The 16,360-nt window shown below is 52.2% G+C and overlaps 1 protein-coding gene across 2 annotated transcripts in view; it reads left to right on the top strand.

Moving 5' to 3' along the window:
- The window catches only part of PPP5C (protein phosphatase 5 catalytic subunit), a 46,651-nt gene extending 30,882 nt beyond the window's left edge, over nt 1–15,769 (top strand). Inside the window, exons 10-13 of one of the 2 annotated variants that reach the window (XM_074937281.1) lie at nt 10,403–10,443; nt 11,183–11,361; nt 12,740–12,821; nt 15,282–15,769. In XM_074937281.1, coding sequence (XP_074793382.1) covers nt 10,403–10,443; nt 11,183–11,361; nt 12,740–12,821; nt 15,282–15,344 — 365 coding nt within the window. In that variant the 3' untranslated portion in view covers nt 15,345–15,769. The remainder of the gene's footprint in view (nt 1–10,402; nt 10,444–11,182; nt 11,362–12,739; nt 12,822–15,281) is intronic. The other variant, XM_074937283.1, reaches the window with a different exon arrangement.
- Nucleotides 15,770–16,360: the final 591 nt, after the last annotated feature.

Below are 16,360 nucleotides of genomic sequence, written 5' to 3'. Positions count from 1 at the left end.
TCATCTATGATGCGGACTTTCCATTGCTCATTTCCACGAGGGACTGCTTGGCTTGCAGAGTGGAGCGTTTTCCTTTGGAAACTGGAGTGAGTTAATGTTCAGCTCTGTAGTCACGCACCGGGCCAAATCGATCGCTGCTGTCAACCCACCAGCTTCGGTAAAGTCACCCGTGGCTGCCTCCAGGCCACGGTGCTTGTGACGCGCCCTGCGTGGGAGTCCAGAGGGCTGTACAATTTCAGTTGGATCGAAACATCAGAGCAAAGTGTCAGGGAGCTGGCAGTGTGGATATGCAATGCTGCAATGCACATGCTGCAATCTGATTTCACCCCACCCCCAGCTGAGGAGAGCCAGGACATGCCAGTGCTTGGATGGGAGACCAGGGAAAGGGACCCCTGCTGGGCTGCAGGAAGTGGGGCTGGTGGTAGGTAACCTTCCTTGTAAGTCAATACAGGAGCAGTGGCCTAGGGGGTGCCGTGCTGCAGGAAGTGGGGCTGGGTGCTAGGGGGCTGCCCCTGTAAATCAATATAGGAGCAGCGCCCTAGGGGGCGCCGGGCTGCAGGAAGTGGGGCTGGTAGGTAGCTGCCTTGAGTCAATACAGGATCAGCGCTCTGGGGGGGCCGTCCTGCAGGAAATGCTGTTTGAAGGACCAAACTAGCCGGTCACTGCCTGCTTTTCCCAGACCGGCCTATGTAACCGGGGGTGTCCTGGCTCAGATCCAGCTCTGGTAACAGTTCCACGAGCGGTTTCAATTAGCTCCACTGTTCCAGTGCACGGTTACACCCCCCCCCCCCCCCCCGAGTTGGTAGCTTTCCGTGCTGAGTGACAGATCCTTAGCTGTTCGTATCCCCCTTGGGTGACCAGATGGCAAATGTGAAAAATCGGGACGGGGGGTGGGGGGTAATCGGTGCCCCAAATATCAGGACTGTCCCTATAAAATTGGGACATCTGGTCACCCTATATCCCCCAGTGGCTGGTTGTGCTTAGAACATGCTCCCTGTGCCTGGTGTCCCATGCCACTGCTTCCCCCCCCCCCCCCCAAAGCTTTGTTTCTTTTTGTTAACTTTTCCTTCCAGTGGCATCGCGCTTTAAAAGCACGTTTGGGGGCCCACTTGGATCCTTCTCCCTCCTGTAGTTTCACCGCCTGAAAAGGCCTCAATGCTCAGGCGTGTCTCTAAAGCACTACAACTCTCTGTGATCCTAAGTACCAGGGAGTCACTTTGCCTCGTTCGGGTTTTTGTCTGGCTCTCATCACCCCACAATATTTACCATATTTATCCTCATAACCCTCCAGAGAGGCAGGGCAGTGCTGTAGTCCGGTTTTACAGATGGCGATAAGGTGCGTAGACAATGAATTGGCCACGTAGCCCAAGTACTGGGTTAGTGCTCTAACCACTGGGCCCTCCTTCCTCTCCACCAAGATGGTCAGGAACAAAACCCTAAACCTCTGACTGCCAGCTGCCGGAGGGTGGGAGGGGGTAGACGGGTGCATCACTGCAGCTATCCAGTTCTTTGTACACCCCAGAAGACGGGACACTGGGCTGAATGGACCATTGGTCTGACGCACTAGGACCATTCTTATGTACCAGGAGAGGTGAAGTGACTTGGGAAATCTTCTGTTCTTCATTGGGAAACCAAAAAGCTTTTGTCTTTTTGATGAAATCCCAATATTTTGGGGGGGGAATGAACATAAGAGTGGCGATATTGGGGCAGACCAGTGGTCTGTCCAGCCCAGTACCCTGTCTTCCAACAGTAGCTGGTGCCAGATGAACACAACCAGGACAATTATTGAGCGTTCCATCCCCTGTCATCCAGTCCCAGCTTCTAGCAATCAGAAGTTTAGGGACACCCAGAGCATGGGGCTGCATCCCTGGCCATCTTGGCTAATAGCCATTGATGGACCTGTCCTCCAGGAACTTATCTCATTCTTTTTTGAACCCAGTTATACATTTGGCCCTCACAACCTCCCCGGCAGTGAGTTTCACAGGTTGACTGTGCTCTATGTAAAGTACCTCCTTATGTTTGTTTTAAACCAGCTGCCTATTCATTTCATTGAGTGACCCCGGGTTCTTATGTTATGTGAGGGGGTAAATCACACGTCCTTATTAATTTTTTCCACCCCAGTCATGATTTTATAGACCACTCTCATATCCACCCCTCCTCAGTCGTCTCTTTTCTAAGCTGGACGGTCCCAGGTTTTTAAATCTCTCCTCATTTGGAAGCTGGTCCATCCCCCTCATCATTTTTGTTGCCCTTCTCTGTACCTTTGCCAGGTCTAATAAATCTTTTTTGAGGTGGGGTGACCAGAAATGCCCGCAATATTCAGGGTGTGGGCGTACCATGGATTTATATGGTGGCGTTATGATATTTACTGTCTTCTTATCTATCCCTTTCCTAATGGTTCTTAACATTCTGTTCGCTTTTTTGACTGCAGCTGCATGTTGAGCAGATGTTTTCCGAGAACTAATCACGGTGATTCCAAGATCTCTCTCCTTACGTGATAACAGTTAATTTAGACCACATCATTTTGTATGTATAGTTGGAATTATTTTTTTTTCAATGTTCATTACTTGGCATTTATCAACATTGCATTTCATCTGCCATTTTGTGCCTGGTCACCCAGATCCCTTTGTAACTCTTCATGGCCTGCTTTGGACTTGACTGTCTTGAATAACTTAGTGTCATCTGCAAACTTTCCCACCTCAATATTTACCCCCTTTTCCAGATCATGTATGAACATACTGAACAGCACTGGTCCCATACAGATCTTTGGGGGACCTGGCTGTTTACCTCACTTCTCTGTGAAAAACTGACCATTTAGTCCTACTCTTTGTTTCCTGTCTTTTAACCAGTTACTGATCCATGAAAGGCCCTTCCCTCTTATCCCATGACTGCTTACTTTGCTGAAGAACCTCTGGGGAGGGACCTTGTCGAAGGCTTTCTGAAAGTCCAAGTACATTATATTCACTCCATCACCCTTGTCCATATGCTTGTTAACACCCTCAAAGAATTCTCATAGATTGAAGCATGATTTCCCTTTGCAAAAGCCATGTTGACTCTTCCTAACATATCATGTTCATCTGTGTGTCTGATAAGTCTGCTCTTTACTATAGTGTCAACCAATTTGCCAGAAAAATTAGGAAATTTGTCTTGTAGTCAGGCTTACTGGCCTGTGATTGCCAGGATTGTTTCTGGAGCCTTGTTAAAAAATTGGCATTACATTAGCTCCCCTCCAGTCATCTGGTACAGAGGCTGATGTAAGCGATAGGTTAAATACCACAGTGAGTTGTTCTGCCATTTCATATTTGAGTTCCTTCAGAACTCTTGGGTAAAAACCACCTGGTCCTGGTGACTTATTACTGCTTAATTTATCAATTTGTTCCAAAACTTCCTCTATCGACACCTCCATCTGGGACAGTTCCTCAGATTTGTCACCTAAAAAGAATGTCTCAGGTGTAGGAATCTCCCTCAAATCTTCTGCGGTGAAGACCGATGCCAAGGATCCATCTAGCTTCTCCGCAATGGCCTCCTCTTCCATGAGTGCTCCTTTAGCATCTTAATTGTCCAGTGGCCCCACTGATCGGCCCACTTCCTGCTTCTGATGTACTTAAAACTTGCTGCTAGTTTTTGTGCCTTTTGCTATTTGCTCTTCAAATTCTTTCTTGGCCTGCCTAATTACACTTGACTTGCCAGAGTTTATGCTCCTTTCTATTTTTCTCACTAGGATTTGACTTCCAAACATGATGCCCTTTTGCTTCTAATGGCCCGTTTTACTTCTCTGGTTAGCCATGGTGGCCTTTTTTTGCTCCATTTACTGTTTTTATTTATTTATTTGGGGTTTACATTTAGTTTGAGCCTCTATTATGGTGTTTTTAAATAGTTTCTTTGCAACTTGTTGGCATTTCTCTCTCTCAATTTCCATTTAACTAACTTTCTCATTTTTGTTTAGTTCCCCTCTTTGAAATTAAATGCTACTGAGATGTGGGGTTTTTTGGTATTTCCCTCCAGAAGGATGTTTATGTAATAATTTTATGGTTGCTGTTGCTGGATGGTTCCGCTAACCTTTTGGATCTTGTGCTCTGTTTAGGACTAAATCAGGAATTGCCTCTCCCCTTGTGGGTTCCAGGACTAGGTGCTCCAAGAAGCCGTCATTAACAGCGTCTAGATATTTTATCTCAGCATCTTGTCCTGAAGTGACATGTACCCAGTCTGTATGGGGATTATTGGAATCCCCCCTTATTTGTTGTTTTTGAAGCTTCTCTAATCTCCCTGAGCATTTCACAAACACCATCACCATCCTGGTCAGGTGCTCGGTGTATATTCCTGCAGCTATGTTCTTATTGTTCAAGCATGGAATTTCTGTCTGTAGAAATTCTGTGGCACAGTCTGATTCATTGAAGATTTTTACTATGTTGGACTCTGCTTCCTTTCCCACACAGTGCCACTCACCCACCAGCACGACTTACTTCATCATTCCTCTGTATTTTGTACCCTGCTGTGCCTGTGTCCCATTGGTTATCATTGTTCCACCAAGTTTCTGTGGTGCCCATTATAGCAATATCCTCATTTAATGCCAGGCACTCTAGTTCACCCATCTTAGTGTTTAGACTTCTAGCACAGGTATACAATTACTTATACAATTTGTCAGTATATAATTGTCTGCCTTCTTCTGATGTAATTGAATGGAACTCTTTCATTTGATTGTTCTATTGTTTCTCTTACCTGTACTTTACCAACTTCTACCCTCTCCTCTTTATTAGGATTCAGAGCCTCAGCCAGGCTACATGTACCCCTGGGGGTATGTAGGGGGTCTTCCAGGGGTTACGTAAACTCCTGTAGATATTTGCCTAGTTTTCCAACAGGCTACAAAAAAAGCACTAGCAAAGTCCGTGCAAACTAAAACTTCATACAGACAATGATTTGTTTATACTGCTCTTTATACTATTATGCGGTGACATAGCGTGCGTAGACACACTGTATTAGGTATGCGTTCGATATCACTGAGGCATTCAGGCATGCTAATGAGGTTGAAGTTGTCATGGTGTGTATGTGGCCTTGACGTAAAAGGGGATAGATTTTTTTAAAACAAGGAGCTGGAAGTGGCCATGGTGAAAATGGCAAGAAATTGAAAATGACTGGAAAAGCCCCATCGTCAGATCTGCGAGGCGTGTATTGCTTTTGGATGCACATCGACACAGAACGATCCACCTCAAGCTTTGTGTTTCCTTTGCGGAGAAACTATCAAATAGCCGTATGAAGCCAGTGCATTTGCAATGACGTGAAGATATGCCCTGTGCATGCGGGTAAGCCAGTAGAATTTTTTCAAAGAAAGCTTTCTGAAGTCCAGACTTACCAGCTTAAAATGAAAAAAGCGTCGACTGCTTCTACAGATGCACTCAAAGCTTCATCTGCGGTCTCCCTTCTTGTAGCAGAATCAAAGAAGATGCCCACAATTGCCGGAAATCTGATTCTGCTTGCCGCTGTGGCGCCTGCAGAAAACATGCTTGATAAAAAATGTAGCCGATACGCACAAGAAAGTACCCTGATGAGGTGACACCATGTGCTGTAGAAGTGAAGAAATGGCTGAGGATACTGTCTCTCAGCTTATAGGGAAACTTAAAATGGCAAAAACATTTGCTCTTCAGTTTGATGAGTCCGCTGATATCAGTGGAGAAGCTCAGCTGCGTACAGTCGATACCTGAAGCCACTGATATCAGTGAACACATACTGTTTTCCAAAAGGATAAAGGCCAACTCCATGGGTGGCAGTGGGTGTCAGAGGCCAGGGGAAGCTAAGCCTCCTCTAACCCAGGCTGTGGTCCCGTTCGCGCTCTGCCCCAAGGCCCCGCCCATGCTCCCCCTCTCCCCTGAAGCCAGCGGGGGCTCAGCTCCAGCCAGCAACCTGGAGCTCAGGGCTCAGGCCGGCTGGCGGCCCAGAGCTGCCAGGGGTTGGTTGGGCTGGCCAGCAGGCCAGGGGTCGGGCCAGTGCTCAGGCCTGCTGGCCAGGGCTCCTCCAGCCATGGGGAGGAGGGACTTGGAGCTTCGGCAGGCGAGGGGGAGCGGGGCCTTAGGCAAAAGGGGCAAGACTGGGGGGCTAGCCTCCCCAAAAGTGGGGGAGTTCACACGCCTCCCATGGCCAGCTCAACTGGAAAGGACATGTTTAATTGACTTCATCTGCCCTGACGGGGCTGCTGCAATGACGCGGAGAGTGAACGGACTTATAGTTACGATCAGGACAGAAAACCCTTCCTTGCAGCACCTGCACTGTGCGATCTACTTGCCTCAAAAGAGATGCGTTCTGAGCTGCATGAAGTTTTAAACGAGTCTGCCAAAACTGTCAACTTTCTCCTGTCTAGGCCACTCAATGCTCGCCTGTTTCCCGTTCTTTGCAAAGAGGTGGAGTCTGAACATCAGCAACTGTTGCTTCACACAGAGGTTTACTGGCTTTCAAGAGGGAAAGTACGTACCAGAGTGTTTGAATTAGGCACGGAAGCTCACGTTTCTTTCTGATCATTCATCCCCTCTTGCTTCTGTGTTTGACAACATGTGTGGTTAGCTCAACTTGCCAGCCTTGCAGATATATTTAGCAAGCTGAATGATCTAAACTTTTCCACGCTAGGCCGTGACACTAACATTCAGAATCTCTATGGCAAAATGCATTTATCAAGGAATTCTGAAAGTGCAGATGCGGAGACAGAGGCTGTACCTGTTTTCCACTGCTTCCTGCATACGTCACTGATGTCTGCACAGGGGAAATTTGAGCAGAGCAAAATTAAAGAAATAACTGTAGATCATTTGGCCCGCTTGACATCTGAGTTCAAGTAATTTCCCCACCGTTTAACACAACTCCGCTCAAGTCGGTAAAAAACCCATTCGTTTTGTCAGACGGTGGCAACGATTCATTTTGTCAGATGTTAGCTCTCTGCCAGCCGGAAAGAAAATCTTCTTGAGCTATCCTCAGACCGGGGTCTGCGAATGACGTTTAATGACTCCACAGCAGCCCAGTTGTGGTGTTTAGTACAGAGAGAGGATTCTCACCTTGGGAACCAGGCTTTGGATGGTCTGTTACCTGCCGGGTTAACGTCTCTGGGAAGTCTCATGTTCTGCTAAGACTGCAGCCAGCCAAAGAACAGGAATAAGAGACTCAGTGTGGAGAAAAACCAAATTGTTGGTGTCACTCCACCGCCTCCTGGCGTGACCAGGCTCACGAGTGGAAACCAGGGCTCGGGTATCGCACTGAAATGAAAGTACCGTATTCATAGTCCAGTCGCCTTCGTTTATAATTGGATAGTAAAAATGAGAGAGTCTGCAATTGTTCAGTAACTGTGTGGCTGTGACACCTTTGTGTTTTGATGTCTGATTTTGTAAGCAAGTAGTTTGTAAGTGAGGTGAAACTTGGGGCACGCCAGACAAACCAGACTCCTGAAGGGGGTACAGCAGTATGGAAAGGTTGAGAACCATTGATCTAGAGTGTCCACTTTAATAAATCCTCCCCTAGGGGAGGGGGCTGGAGGGGCCCAGGGGACTGAGCCGGGGAGGGTCCGGGCTGGAGGGGCCCAGGGGACTGAGCCGGGGAGGGTCCGGGCTGGAGGGGCCCAGGGGACTGAGCCGGGGAGGGTCTGGGCTGGAGGGGCCCAGGGGACTGAGCCGGGGAGGGTCTGGGCTGGAGGGGCCCAGGGGACTGAGCCGGGGAGGGTCCGGGCTGGAGGGGCCCATGGGACTGAGCCGGGGAGGGTCCGGGCTGGAGGGGCCCAGGGGACTGAGCCGGGGAGGGTCCGGGCTGGAGGGGCCCAGGGGACTGAGCCGGGGAGGGTCCGGGCTGGAGGGGCCCAGGGGACTGAGCCGGGGAGGGTCCGGGCTGGAGGGGCCCAGGGGACTGAGCCGGGGAGGGTCCGGGCTGGAGGGGCCCAGGGGACTGAGCCGGGGAGGGTCCGGGCTGGAGGGGCCCAGGGGAAAGCATACAGGGAGTGGAAGATGGGAGAGATCAGCAAGGAAAGCTACCTTATTGAGGTCAGAACATCTAGGGATAAAGTGAGACAGACTAAAAGTCAAGTAGAGTTGGACCTTGCAAAGGGAATTAAAACCAATAGTAAAAGGTTCTATAGCCATATAAATAAGAAAAAAACAAAGAAAGAAGAAGTGGGACCGCTAAACACTGAGGGTGGAGTGGAGGTTAAGGATAATCTAGGCATGGCCCAATATCTAAACAAATACTTTGCCTCAGTCTTTAATAAGGCTAAAGAGGATCTTAGGGATAATGGTAGCATGACAAATGGGAATGAAGATCTGGAGGTAGATATTACCATATCTGAGGTAGAAGCGAAACTCGAACAGCTTAATGGGACTAAATCGGGGGGCCCAGATAATCTTCATCCAAGAATATTAAAGGAATTGGCACGTGAAATTGCAAGCCCATTAGCAAGAATTTTTAATGAATCTGTAAACTCAGGGGTTGTACCGTATGATTGGAGAATTGCTAACATAGTTCCTGTTTTTAAGAAAGGGAAAAAAAGTGATCTGGGTAACTACAGGCCTGTTAATTTGACATCTGTAGTATGCAAGGTCTTGGAAAAAATTTTGAAGGAGAAAGTAGTTAAGGACATTGAGGTCAATGGTAAATGGGACAAAATACAACATGGTTTTACAAAAGGTAGATCGTGCCAAACCAACCTGATCTCCTTCTTTGAGAAAGTAACAGATTTTTTAGACAAAGGAAATGCAGTGGATCTAATTTACGTAGATTTCAGTAAGGCGTTTGATACTGTGCCACATGGGGAATTATTAGTTAAATTGGGTAAGATGGGGATCAATAGGAAAATTGAAAGGTGGATAAGGAATTGGTTAAAGGGGAGACTACAAAGGATCCTACTGAAAGGTGAACTGTCAGGCTGGAGGGAGGTTACCAGTGGAGTTCCTCAAGGATCGGTTTTTGGACCAATCTTATTTAATCTTTTTATTACTGACCTCGGCACAAAAAGTTGGAGTGCGCTAATAAAGTTTGCGGATGATACAAAGCTGGGAGGTATTGCCAATTTAGAGAAGGACCGGGATATCATACAGGAGGATCTGGATGACCTTGTAAACTGGAGTAATAGTAATAGGATGAAATTTAATGGTGAGAAGTGTAAGGTCATGCCTTTAGGGATTAATAACAAGAATTTTAGTTATAAGCTGGGGACGCATCAATTAGAAGTAACGGAGGAGGAGAAGGACCTTGGAGCATTGGTTGATCACAGGATGACTATGAGCCGCCAATGTGATATGGCTGTGAAAAAAGCTAATGCGGTCTTGGGATGCATCGGGAGAGGTATTTCCAGTAGAGATAAGGAGGTTTTAGTACTGTTATACAAGGCACTGGTGAGATCTCATCTGGAATACGGTTTGCAGTTCTGGTCTCCCATGTTTAAGAAGGATGAATTCAAACAGGAACAGGTACAGAGAAGGGCTACTAGGAATGGAAAACCTGTCTTATGAAAGGAGACTCAAGGAGCTTGGCTTGTTTAGCCTAACCGAAAGAAGGTTGAGGGGAGATATGATTGCTCTCTATAAATATATCAGAGGGATAAATACTGGAGAGGGAGAGGAATTATTTAAGCTCAGTACCAATATGGCACAAGAACAAATGGATATAAACTGGCCACCAGGACGTTTAGACTTGAAATTAGACGAAGGTTTCTAACCATCAGAGGAGTGAAGTTTTGGAAAAGCCTTCCAAGGGAAGCAGTGGGGGCAAAAGATCTATCTGGCTTTAAGATTAAACTTGATAAGTTTATGAAGGAGATGGTATGATGGGATAACATGGTTTTGGTAATTAAATATTCATGGTAAATAGGCCCAATGGCCTGTGATGGGATATTAGATGGGGTGGGATCTGAGTTACTACAGAGAATTCTTTCCTGGGTATCTGGTTGATGAATCTTGCCCATATGCTCAGGGTTCAGCTGATCGCCATATTTGGGGTCGGGAAGGAATTTTCCTCCAGGGCAGATTGGAAGAGGCCCTGGAGGTTTTTCGCCTTCCTCTGTAGCATGGGGCCCGGGTCACTTCCTGGAGTATTCTCTGCTCCTTGAAGTCTTTGAACCATGATTTGAGGACTTCAGTAGTTCAGCCATAGGTGAGAGGTTTATTGCAGGAGTGGGTGGGTGAGATTCTGTGGCCTGCGTTGTGCAGGAGGTCAGACTAGATGATCATAATGGTCCCTTCTGACCTTAATATCTATGAATCTGTGACTGAGCTGGGGAGGGTGGGGGTCAGCTCTGGGCTGGAGGGGCCCAGGGGACTGAGCCGGGGAGGGTGGGGGGAGGAAGCTCTCAGTCACAGCCCATAGCTGGCATAGGATTGGCTGCGAGGGTGGCGCTCCCCCAGCACACCCTGCGTGGAGTGACGTGCTCTCTCCTCCTTGGCAGGTCCCATGTGCGACTTGCTGTGGTCCGACCCGCAGCCTCAGGTGAGTGTGCCGGTGAAATCCCCCACATCGTGTGCGCGCGGCTAGTTCCGCTCCCGGTGCGGGCTGTGCGCCGGGCCGTTGTCCTCTACCCCCACTTCTGCACAGAAGCGCTAATCACAGGCCGAGTGGGTCACTGCTCAGGGTAGAGGATGTGGGTGGGCTGACTCAGAGCGGCCTCTGCTGGCTCTCACCGGGGTGGGGCATCCTGGGAGCTGTGGGCATCCCCCCACTGCCTGGCAGCTGATGCTGGTTCTCCACCCCAGCTGACAGCTCACTGCTGGGGGAGGGAGGGAGGGACCATCTGCTGCTCTGCTTGGTGCTAGCCCAGGGTCAGCCCCACCCTCGGACAGTGGCTGGGGTGGGGTAAGTTTGGGCTCAGCTCAGATGCTTGGCAGGGGCTTGCCCGTCTCCGCTGGCACAAGCTCGTTTGCTGTGAGGCTGAGGGACTGTTGGGCCATGGAGACTGAATCCCCATCGCCTCCTAGAGGTTTATCGGGGGCGGAGATTGCCCAGGGCTGTCTGTAGCACCTGGCACCAGCCCAAAGGTCTGGCAGGCAGGAGGGAGGAAAGCTGCATCTGGGAGATCACAAAAGAGTCGGCAGGGGCGTCCACACCGCATTGTGAGCCTGGGTCTGTGGGATCTCTGCTCCCCCCACCACGTGCAGACCCCTCACCCCACTCAGCCATGTCAGGACATGTTCAGTAACTCCATCGGGATCCCCTCGCCCCGCCTTTCCAGAACGGCCGGTCGGTCAGCAAGCGCGGCGTGAGCTGTCAGTTCGGGCCTGATGTCACCAAAAGCTTCCTGGAGCGGAACCAGCTAGATTACATCATCCGGAGCCACGAGGTCAAGTCCGAGGGCTATGAGGTGACACACGAGGGCAAGTGCATCACCGTCTTCTCGGCACCCAACTACTGGTGAGTGCTCCGGGCCGTGCCCTGGGGCCCCCTGGGTGGCCACGCCACGGAGTGAGCCGGGAGTGTGTCTGTTTTCTCCAGGGCCTGGCCTGTAGGGGCCCCTGCCGCTTTTCCAGCCTGCTGCATTCAGATCATGGAATCTCAACCCCAGGGATCACTGCACCCTTCCTCCCTCCCCCACTCCACTGAGATGCAGCCACCTCTGAGGTGGAACATGGCCACTGCTTGTACTGGGATGGCTCACCTGCTGCTGAGATGCAGCCACTTCTGGGGCGTGGCAGTTGGTTAGTTGGTTACAAGGTTAGGGCAGAAAGTCAAGAATCCTGCGGCCAGGGGGAATTCGCTAGATGTTCCCAGGAAGCCGAGCTTCATGCTCCTCCTGTGAGAAGAGCTGTCGATTCTTATCAACCCCCAGGAGGTCAGGATCTCAGGCTTAAATCTTGTCCACGCTTCCTACACCCCCTAGCACTGCGCTGGGGCATTGGGGCCAGCGCTGATTGTCACGGGAGAACGCCCCCTGCTGAGCCCCTACCCTGCCCCCTGCAGCACGGTGCCCTCTAGCACCGCGCTGGGGCATTGTGGCCAGCGCTGAGTGTAAGGGGAGTGCACCCCCTGCTGAGTCCCCGCCCCCCTGAAGCACAGTGCCCCCTAGTGCTGCACGGAGGCATCGGGGCCAGCATTGACTGCCAGGGGAGAGTGCCCCCTGCTGAGCCTTCTGCCCCGCTCCCAACAGTTTCTGGGTTTCTCCAGGAGGTCTCAAGTCATGGTACAGTACTGACCTAGCCCATCTTCGCGGGTGAGATTGAGTGGGATGACAACACAGGGCTCCAGGCTGGTCTTTTCTGGGCAGGAGCAAAGCCAGCTTGGTTAGCATCTGCATTTCCCGCCTGCACCACCGGGGAGGGCGGATTGCCTGGAAAAGAGACGCAGTGCGGCCCGGCAAGCAGCTAACAGGCTGTGTGCACATGTTGTAAAAGATAGCGTTGACTAGTGGTTAGAGCTTAGAGGGCCGTGGGGTCTAGTGGTTAGATCAGGGGAGGAGGAGGCTGGGAGTCAGACTCAGGGGTTCTATCCCCAACTCAGCAAGTCTTGGGCGCGTTACTGCTCTGTGCCTCGGTTTCCCCATCTGTGAAATGCCCTGCTGGTGAAGCGTCTGAGGTTTCAGTGGAAGTGCTGAGCACTGCTCACCCTCCTCCTTGGAGCTGCCTCCCTGAAGCAGGTGCAGCAGACAGGTCTGGTTGTTTTCTCCCACGCAGCAGCATAGTCAGGGGCCGTCCGGGCCCGCTGGGTAAAAGTCAGGGAGGTCTCTGTGGGCGGGGGATGGGAATCCCCTTCCCTTTACTGGACGTAACCAGCCCCCCGTGCGTTCTCTCCCCAGCGACCAGATGGGGAATAAAGGTTCATACATCCACCTGCGGGGGTCGGACCTACGCCCCGAATTCCACCAGTTCACAGCTGTGGTGAGTGATTTGATTGTTCTGTCGGGGCCTCTGGGCGCTGACTGCACCCGCCCCTGTGGGCCTGCCCGCCTGGGGCAACCCCCTCTGGCCGTCATGCTGCCCAGGGGTGCGGTTTCATTGGCACGGCCTGTTTCCATGGCTAGGCAGACAATCCCAGTCCTTCCCCTGCTCCTTCCGCCTGCCTCTTGGGGTTCCCTGCCCATCCAAACCCAGCTCCAAGCATTGGGCAACCAGACCTGGGCAGGCCAGTTGTGAAATCTCTGAGCTTGTCCTGGGCTCTGGGAGGTGCTTGTCCTGTCCCGCACCGTCCTGCCCTGTGCTCCTGTGTGCAGATAAAGGGGCCCTATAGGCCACTCTGGCAACATGAAGAGGCCTTTGAGGGGGGCAGAAACGCCCCCCGCATCCCCCGCACAAGGGGCCTCCCAGCAGGTGTGGAGTGTGGAAGAGAAAGATCAGGCTTGTGCTCAGAGCACACTACGCTGTGGCTATTTTCTCCCCCCCAGGGCCCATGGGGCAGAGAAAATGAGTTAATTACAGCAGCTTCAAGGCTGTTCTTACACCAGGGTCCCAGAATATGGGGAGCGCAGAGGGGGCTTAAAGCCATCCCCTGTCCCTCTCCCCAATGACGGGGACAGGGGAGCTGGGAATGGGGCCCAATGCCACTGGAACGAGGCGGGATCCTGGAAAAACGTGTCCACCGTGTGCCCCTCCAAATCTCCCAGCTGATGGAGTCAGCCTCCCTCGGATGCTTTGGCCACAGGCTGATCAGCAGCTGGGCACCAGCTGCTTGGGAGCTGCAGTGTTAACCCTCCTCCCTGGGAGAAGGAATTTCACTGAAGTTTCATCAGGCCTTGGCTGTGAGGGGATGTTTACCCTTTGCCTGTCTCTGCTCCTCGCTGCCTAGATGCAGTGAAGTCATCTGCACTGGGGTGGGGTCCCCTTATCTCAGCCACAGGACCTCTGGGCTTGAGGGGGTTTTCCAGCCCTGCTGGCTGGAGGCCTGCCGTCATGTGTTGAAGGGGGAGTCAGCCATTGGCAACAAGGCTCCTGAGGGGAATGAACCATGGGATACAAAGGCTGGGAAGCTATTAAACCCCTCCTGTGGGGCAGTGGGGTCTGAGGAATCTTAAAGGGACAGGGCCCAATTCTCAGAACAGCTGGGCAGCCTCTGCCCCTTCAAAGGGCAAGGGGAGAGACAAGTGCCCTGTAACTGTGGGGGGAACAGGCCCTTAGGGGTTATGTTTGCCAAGGTGCCTAGTGATTCAAGGCCCAATTTGAGACTCCTAAAGGGTCTGATTTCAAGAAGGGGCAGGAGCCCTGGCCCTGGCTCATAGAGATGGGCAGTTCTAGGGCGGGGGAGAAGTTCATTTGCTGAAAACAGCCGTTTCAGGTGGAGCGAAACTGTGTGCGAATTGAGGTCAAATTTGGCTAATAGCTTCAGCCGGAAAAAATAACAACACAATGGAATAGTTTAGAAACGCAGAGTGAAAACACCCATTAACCCACCTTCTAACCCAAAGAAAACGGGTCCTTTAATTCCACCCAACGTGGAATCCCCCCCCCCGTTTTTGGTTTTGGTCAACCTGACCCGAAGTGGTTTGGGATTTTTTTGGTTCAGCCGCTGACCAGGAAAATCAGTTTGTCACCCGGCTCTAATCCCCAGTCTAGAGTCATGAGCCACGTGTCTGTGGTGGCGCCCCATGTTACATTTTTACCAGCTGTGTGGGCAATCCTTTCCCCCCCAGTACCTCCTGACACCCGCCCTGGGCATTGGGATCTGCCCAGCCCCCCCTTGCTCTGCACGTGAGCCCCTGTAATAGTTAATTTACCAGCCATCTGGAGCGTCTGAGATCCCAAAGTGCTTAGGGGCCTCAGCATGCGTCCGTCACTTCCCCCAGCGCAGAAGCACAGCTGTGTTGAGGTAAAAGCACAGAAGTTTGCCAACAGCTGTCAGCCAAACCACACCCGTTCAGGGCTGGAAGTGAACAGAAACCGTGGGCCTGACATAAGGACGCAGAGCGTATTTATCCAATTGGAATTTATCTGGGAAGAGGCAAATGCCCAGCTTGTGGGTTGAGGGGAGATCCCATTTCACCTCTGACAACCACAAGCAATCAAGACCTTGATGTTACCTATTACCCCCAAAAAACACTCCCTGTAGCACAGTGCCCCCTACTGCTGCTCTGGGGGATTGGGGCCAGCACTGACTGCCGGGGGAGAGCGTCCCCCACCCTGCTCCCTGCAGTGTGGCGCCCCTTACTGCCACCCTGGGACATTGCTTGAGAGAGGACAGCGCCCCCTAGCCAGCACCTTGATTACCGTCGCAGTCTCCTCACAGCCTCTTGGTGTGTGATTCTGCTCCCCGAGTGGGCAGGGGGCTCTACAGATACCATGGGAGGGGGTACAGTGCTGCCCCCAGAGTCCCGCCGGGCCCTAACCTGGCCACCTCTTCTCTTTCAGCCTCACCCGAACGTCAAACCGATGGCCTACGCCAACACCCTCCTCCAGCTGGGGATGATGTAACCTCCCTTGTCACCGCCGCCCCCGCCTGGAGGCCCCCCATGCTAGGCAGAGACGGCCCCTCGGCCTTTTTACTTTCTTCCGCCATCAGCCTGGGCTGGCCAGGCGCCGGAGCGTCCATCACGAGGGCCGGGGGAGGGGGGGTGTTGCCGTGGTTCTCTTCCCCCCCCCCACGCCGAGCCCATTTGTAGTGTTGCCGTGAGCTGGTGCTGCACAGCTGAGAGGCAGAGCATTAGCAAGGAGTATTTTTTTTTTTTTAATATATTGGAAAGATTGTATTTATTCCCAGGGCTCGCTCAGACTCCGGCCTGGAGCAGAGAGGCCGCTGGGCCCAAACCGGCTCTGTCCGCGGCCTGATCTCTCCCAGCAGACGGTATTGGCTTGCAGGGTGGAGCGTGGAGGCCTCCCCTCCCTTCCCCAAGTGCTCTGGCTTTGAGGCGTGTCTCCGACGGTGGTCTCTGGGCTTGGGGGTTTCAGGAGCGGCGAGGGGGCTAGGTGGGGTCAGAGGTTAGGATCAGGTCACGAGCAGAAGCAAGGTATCAGGCCGGGGGGTGGGTCCCATCCATAGTCGTCCTCTTCCTCTGCATCAGAAACCCGGGGTGGGCAGGCAGGGCTCTGCTTTCACCAGCTTTGGAGGCACTCGCTGGCACAGCTCAGAGGGGTGGGGTGAGAGCTCGGTCCAGTAGGGATCCCTGATCACATCCCTGGAGGCATTCTATGCTCGATGGATCTGAGCCCGGGATCCCCGGCTGCCAGTCTGACAAGAGGTCTCTAATACTGGGATCTGGGCCTCGGGACCCCTGGCTGCTGGGATCTGGGCCCTGGGACCCCTGGCTGCTGGGATCTGGGCCCTGGGACCCCTGGCTACCAGTCGCACAGGACCTCTCTAATACTGGGATCTGGGCCCTGGGACCCCTGGCTGCTGGGATCTGGGCCCTGGGACCCCTGGCTGCTGGGATCTGGGCCCTGGGACCCCTGGCTGCTGGGATCTGTCTCCCAGGACCCCTGGCTGCTGGGAT

The sequence above is a fragment of the Natator depressus genome, chromosome 23 (assembly GCF_965152275.1).
Source record: "Natator depressus isolate rNatDep1 chromosome 23, rNatDep2.hap1, whole genome shotgun sequence".
NCBI lineage: Eukaryota > Metazoa > Chordata > Testudines > Cheloniidae > Natator > Natator depressus.
This window is presented reverse-complemented; position numbering and strand designations above follow the sequence as displayed.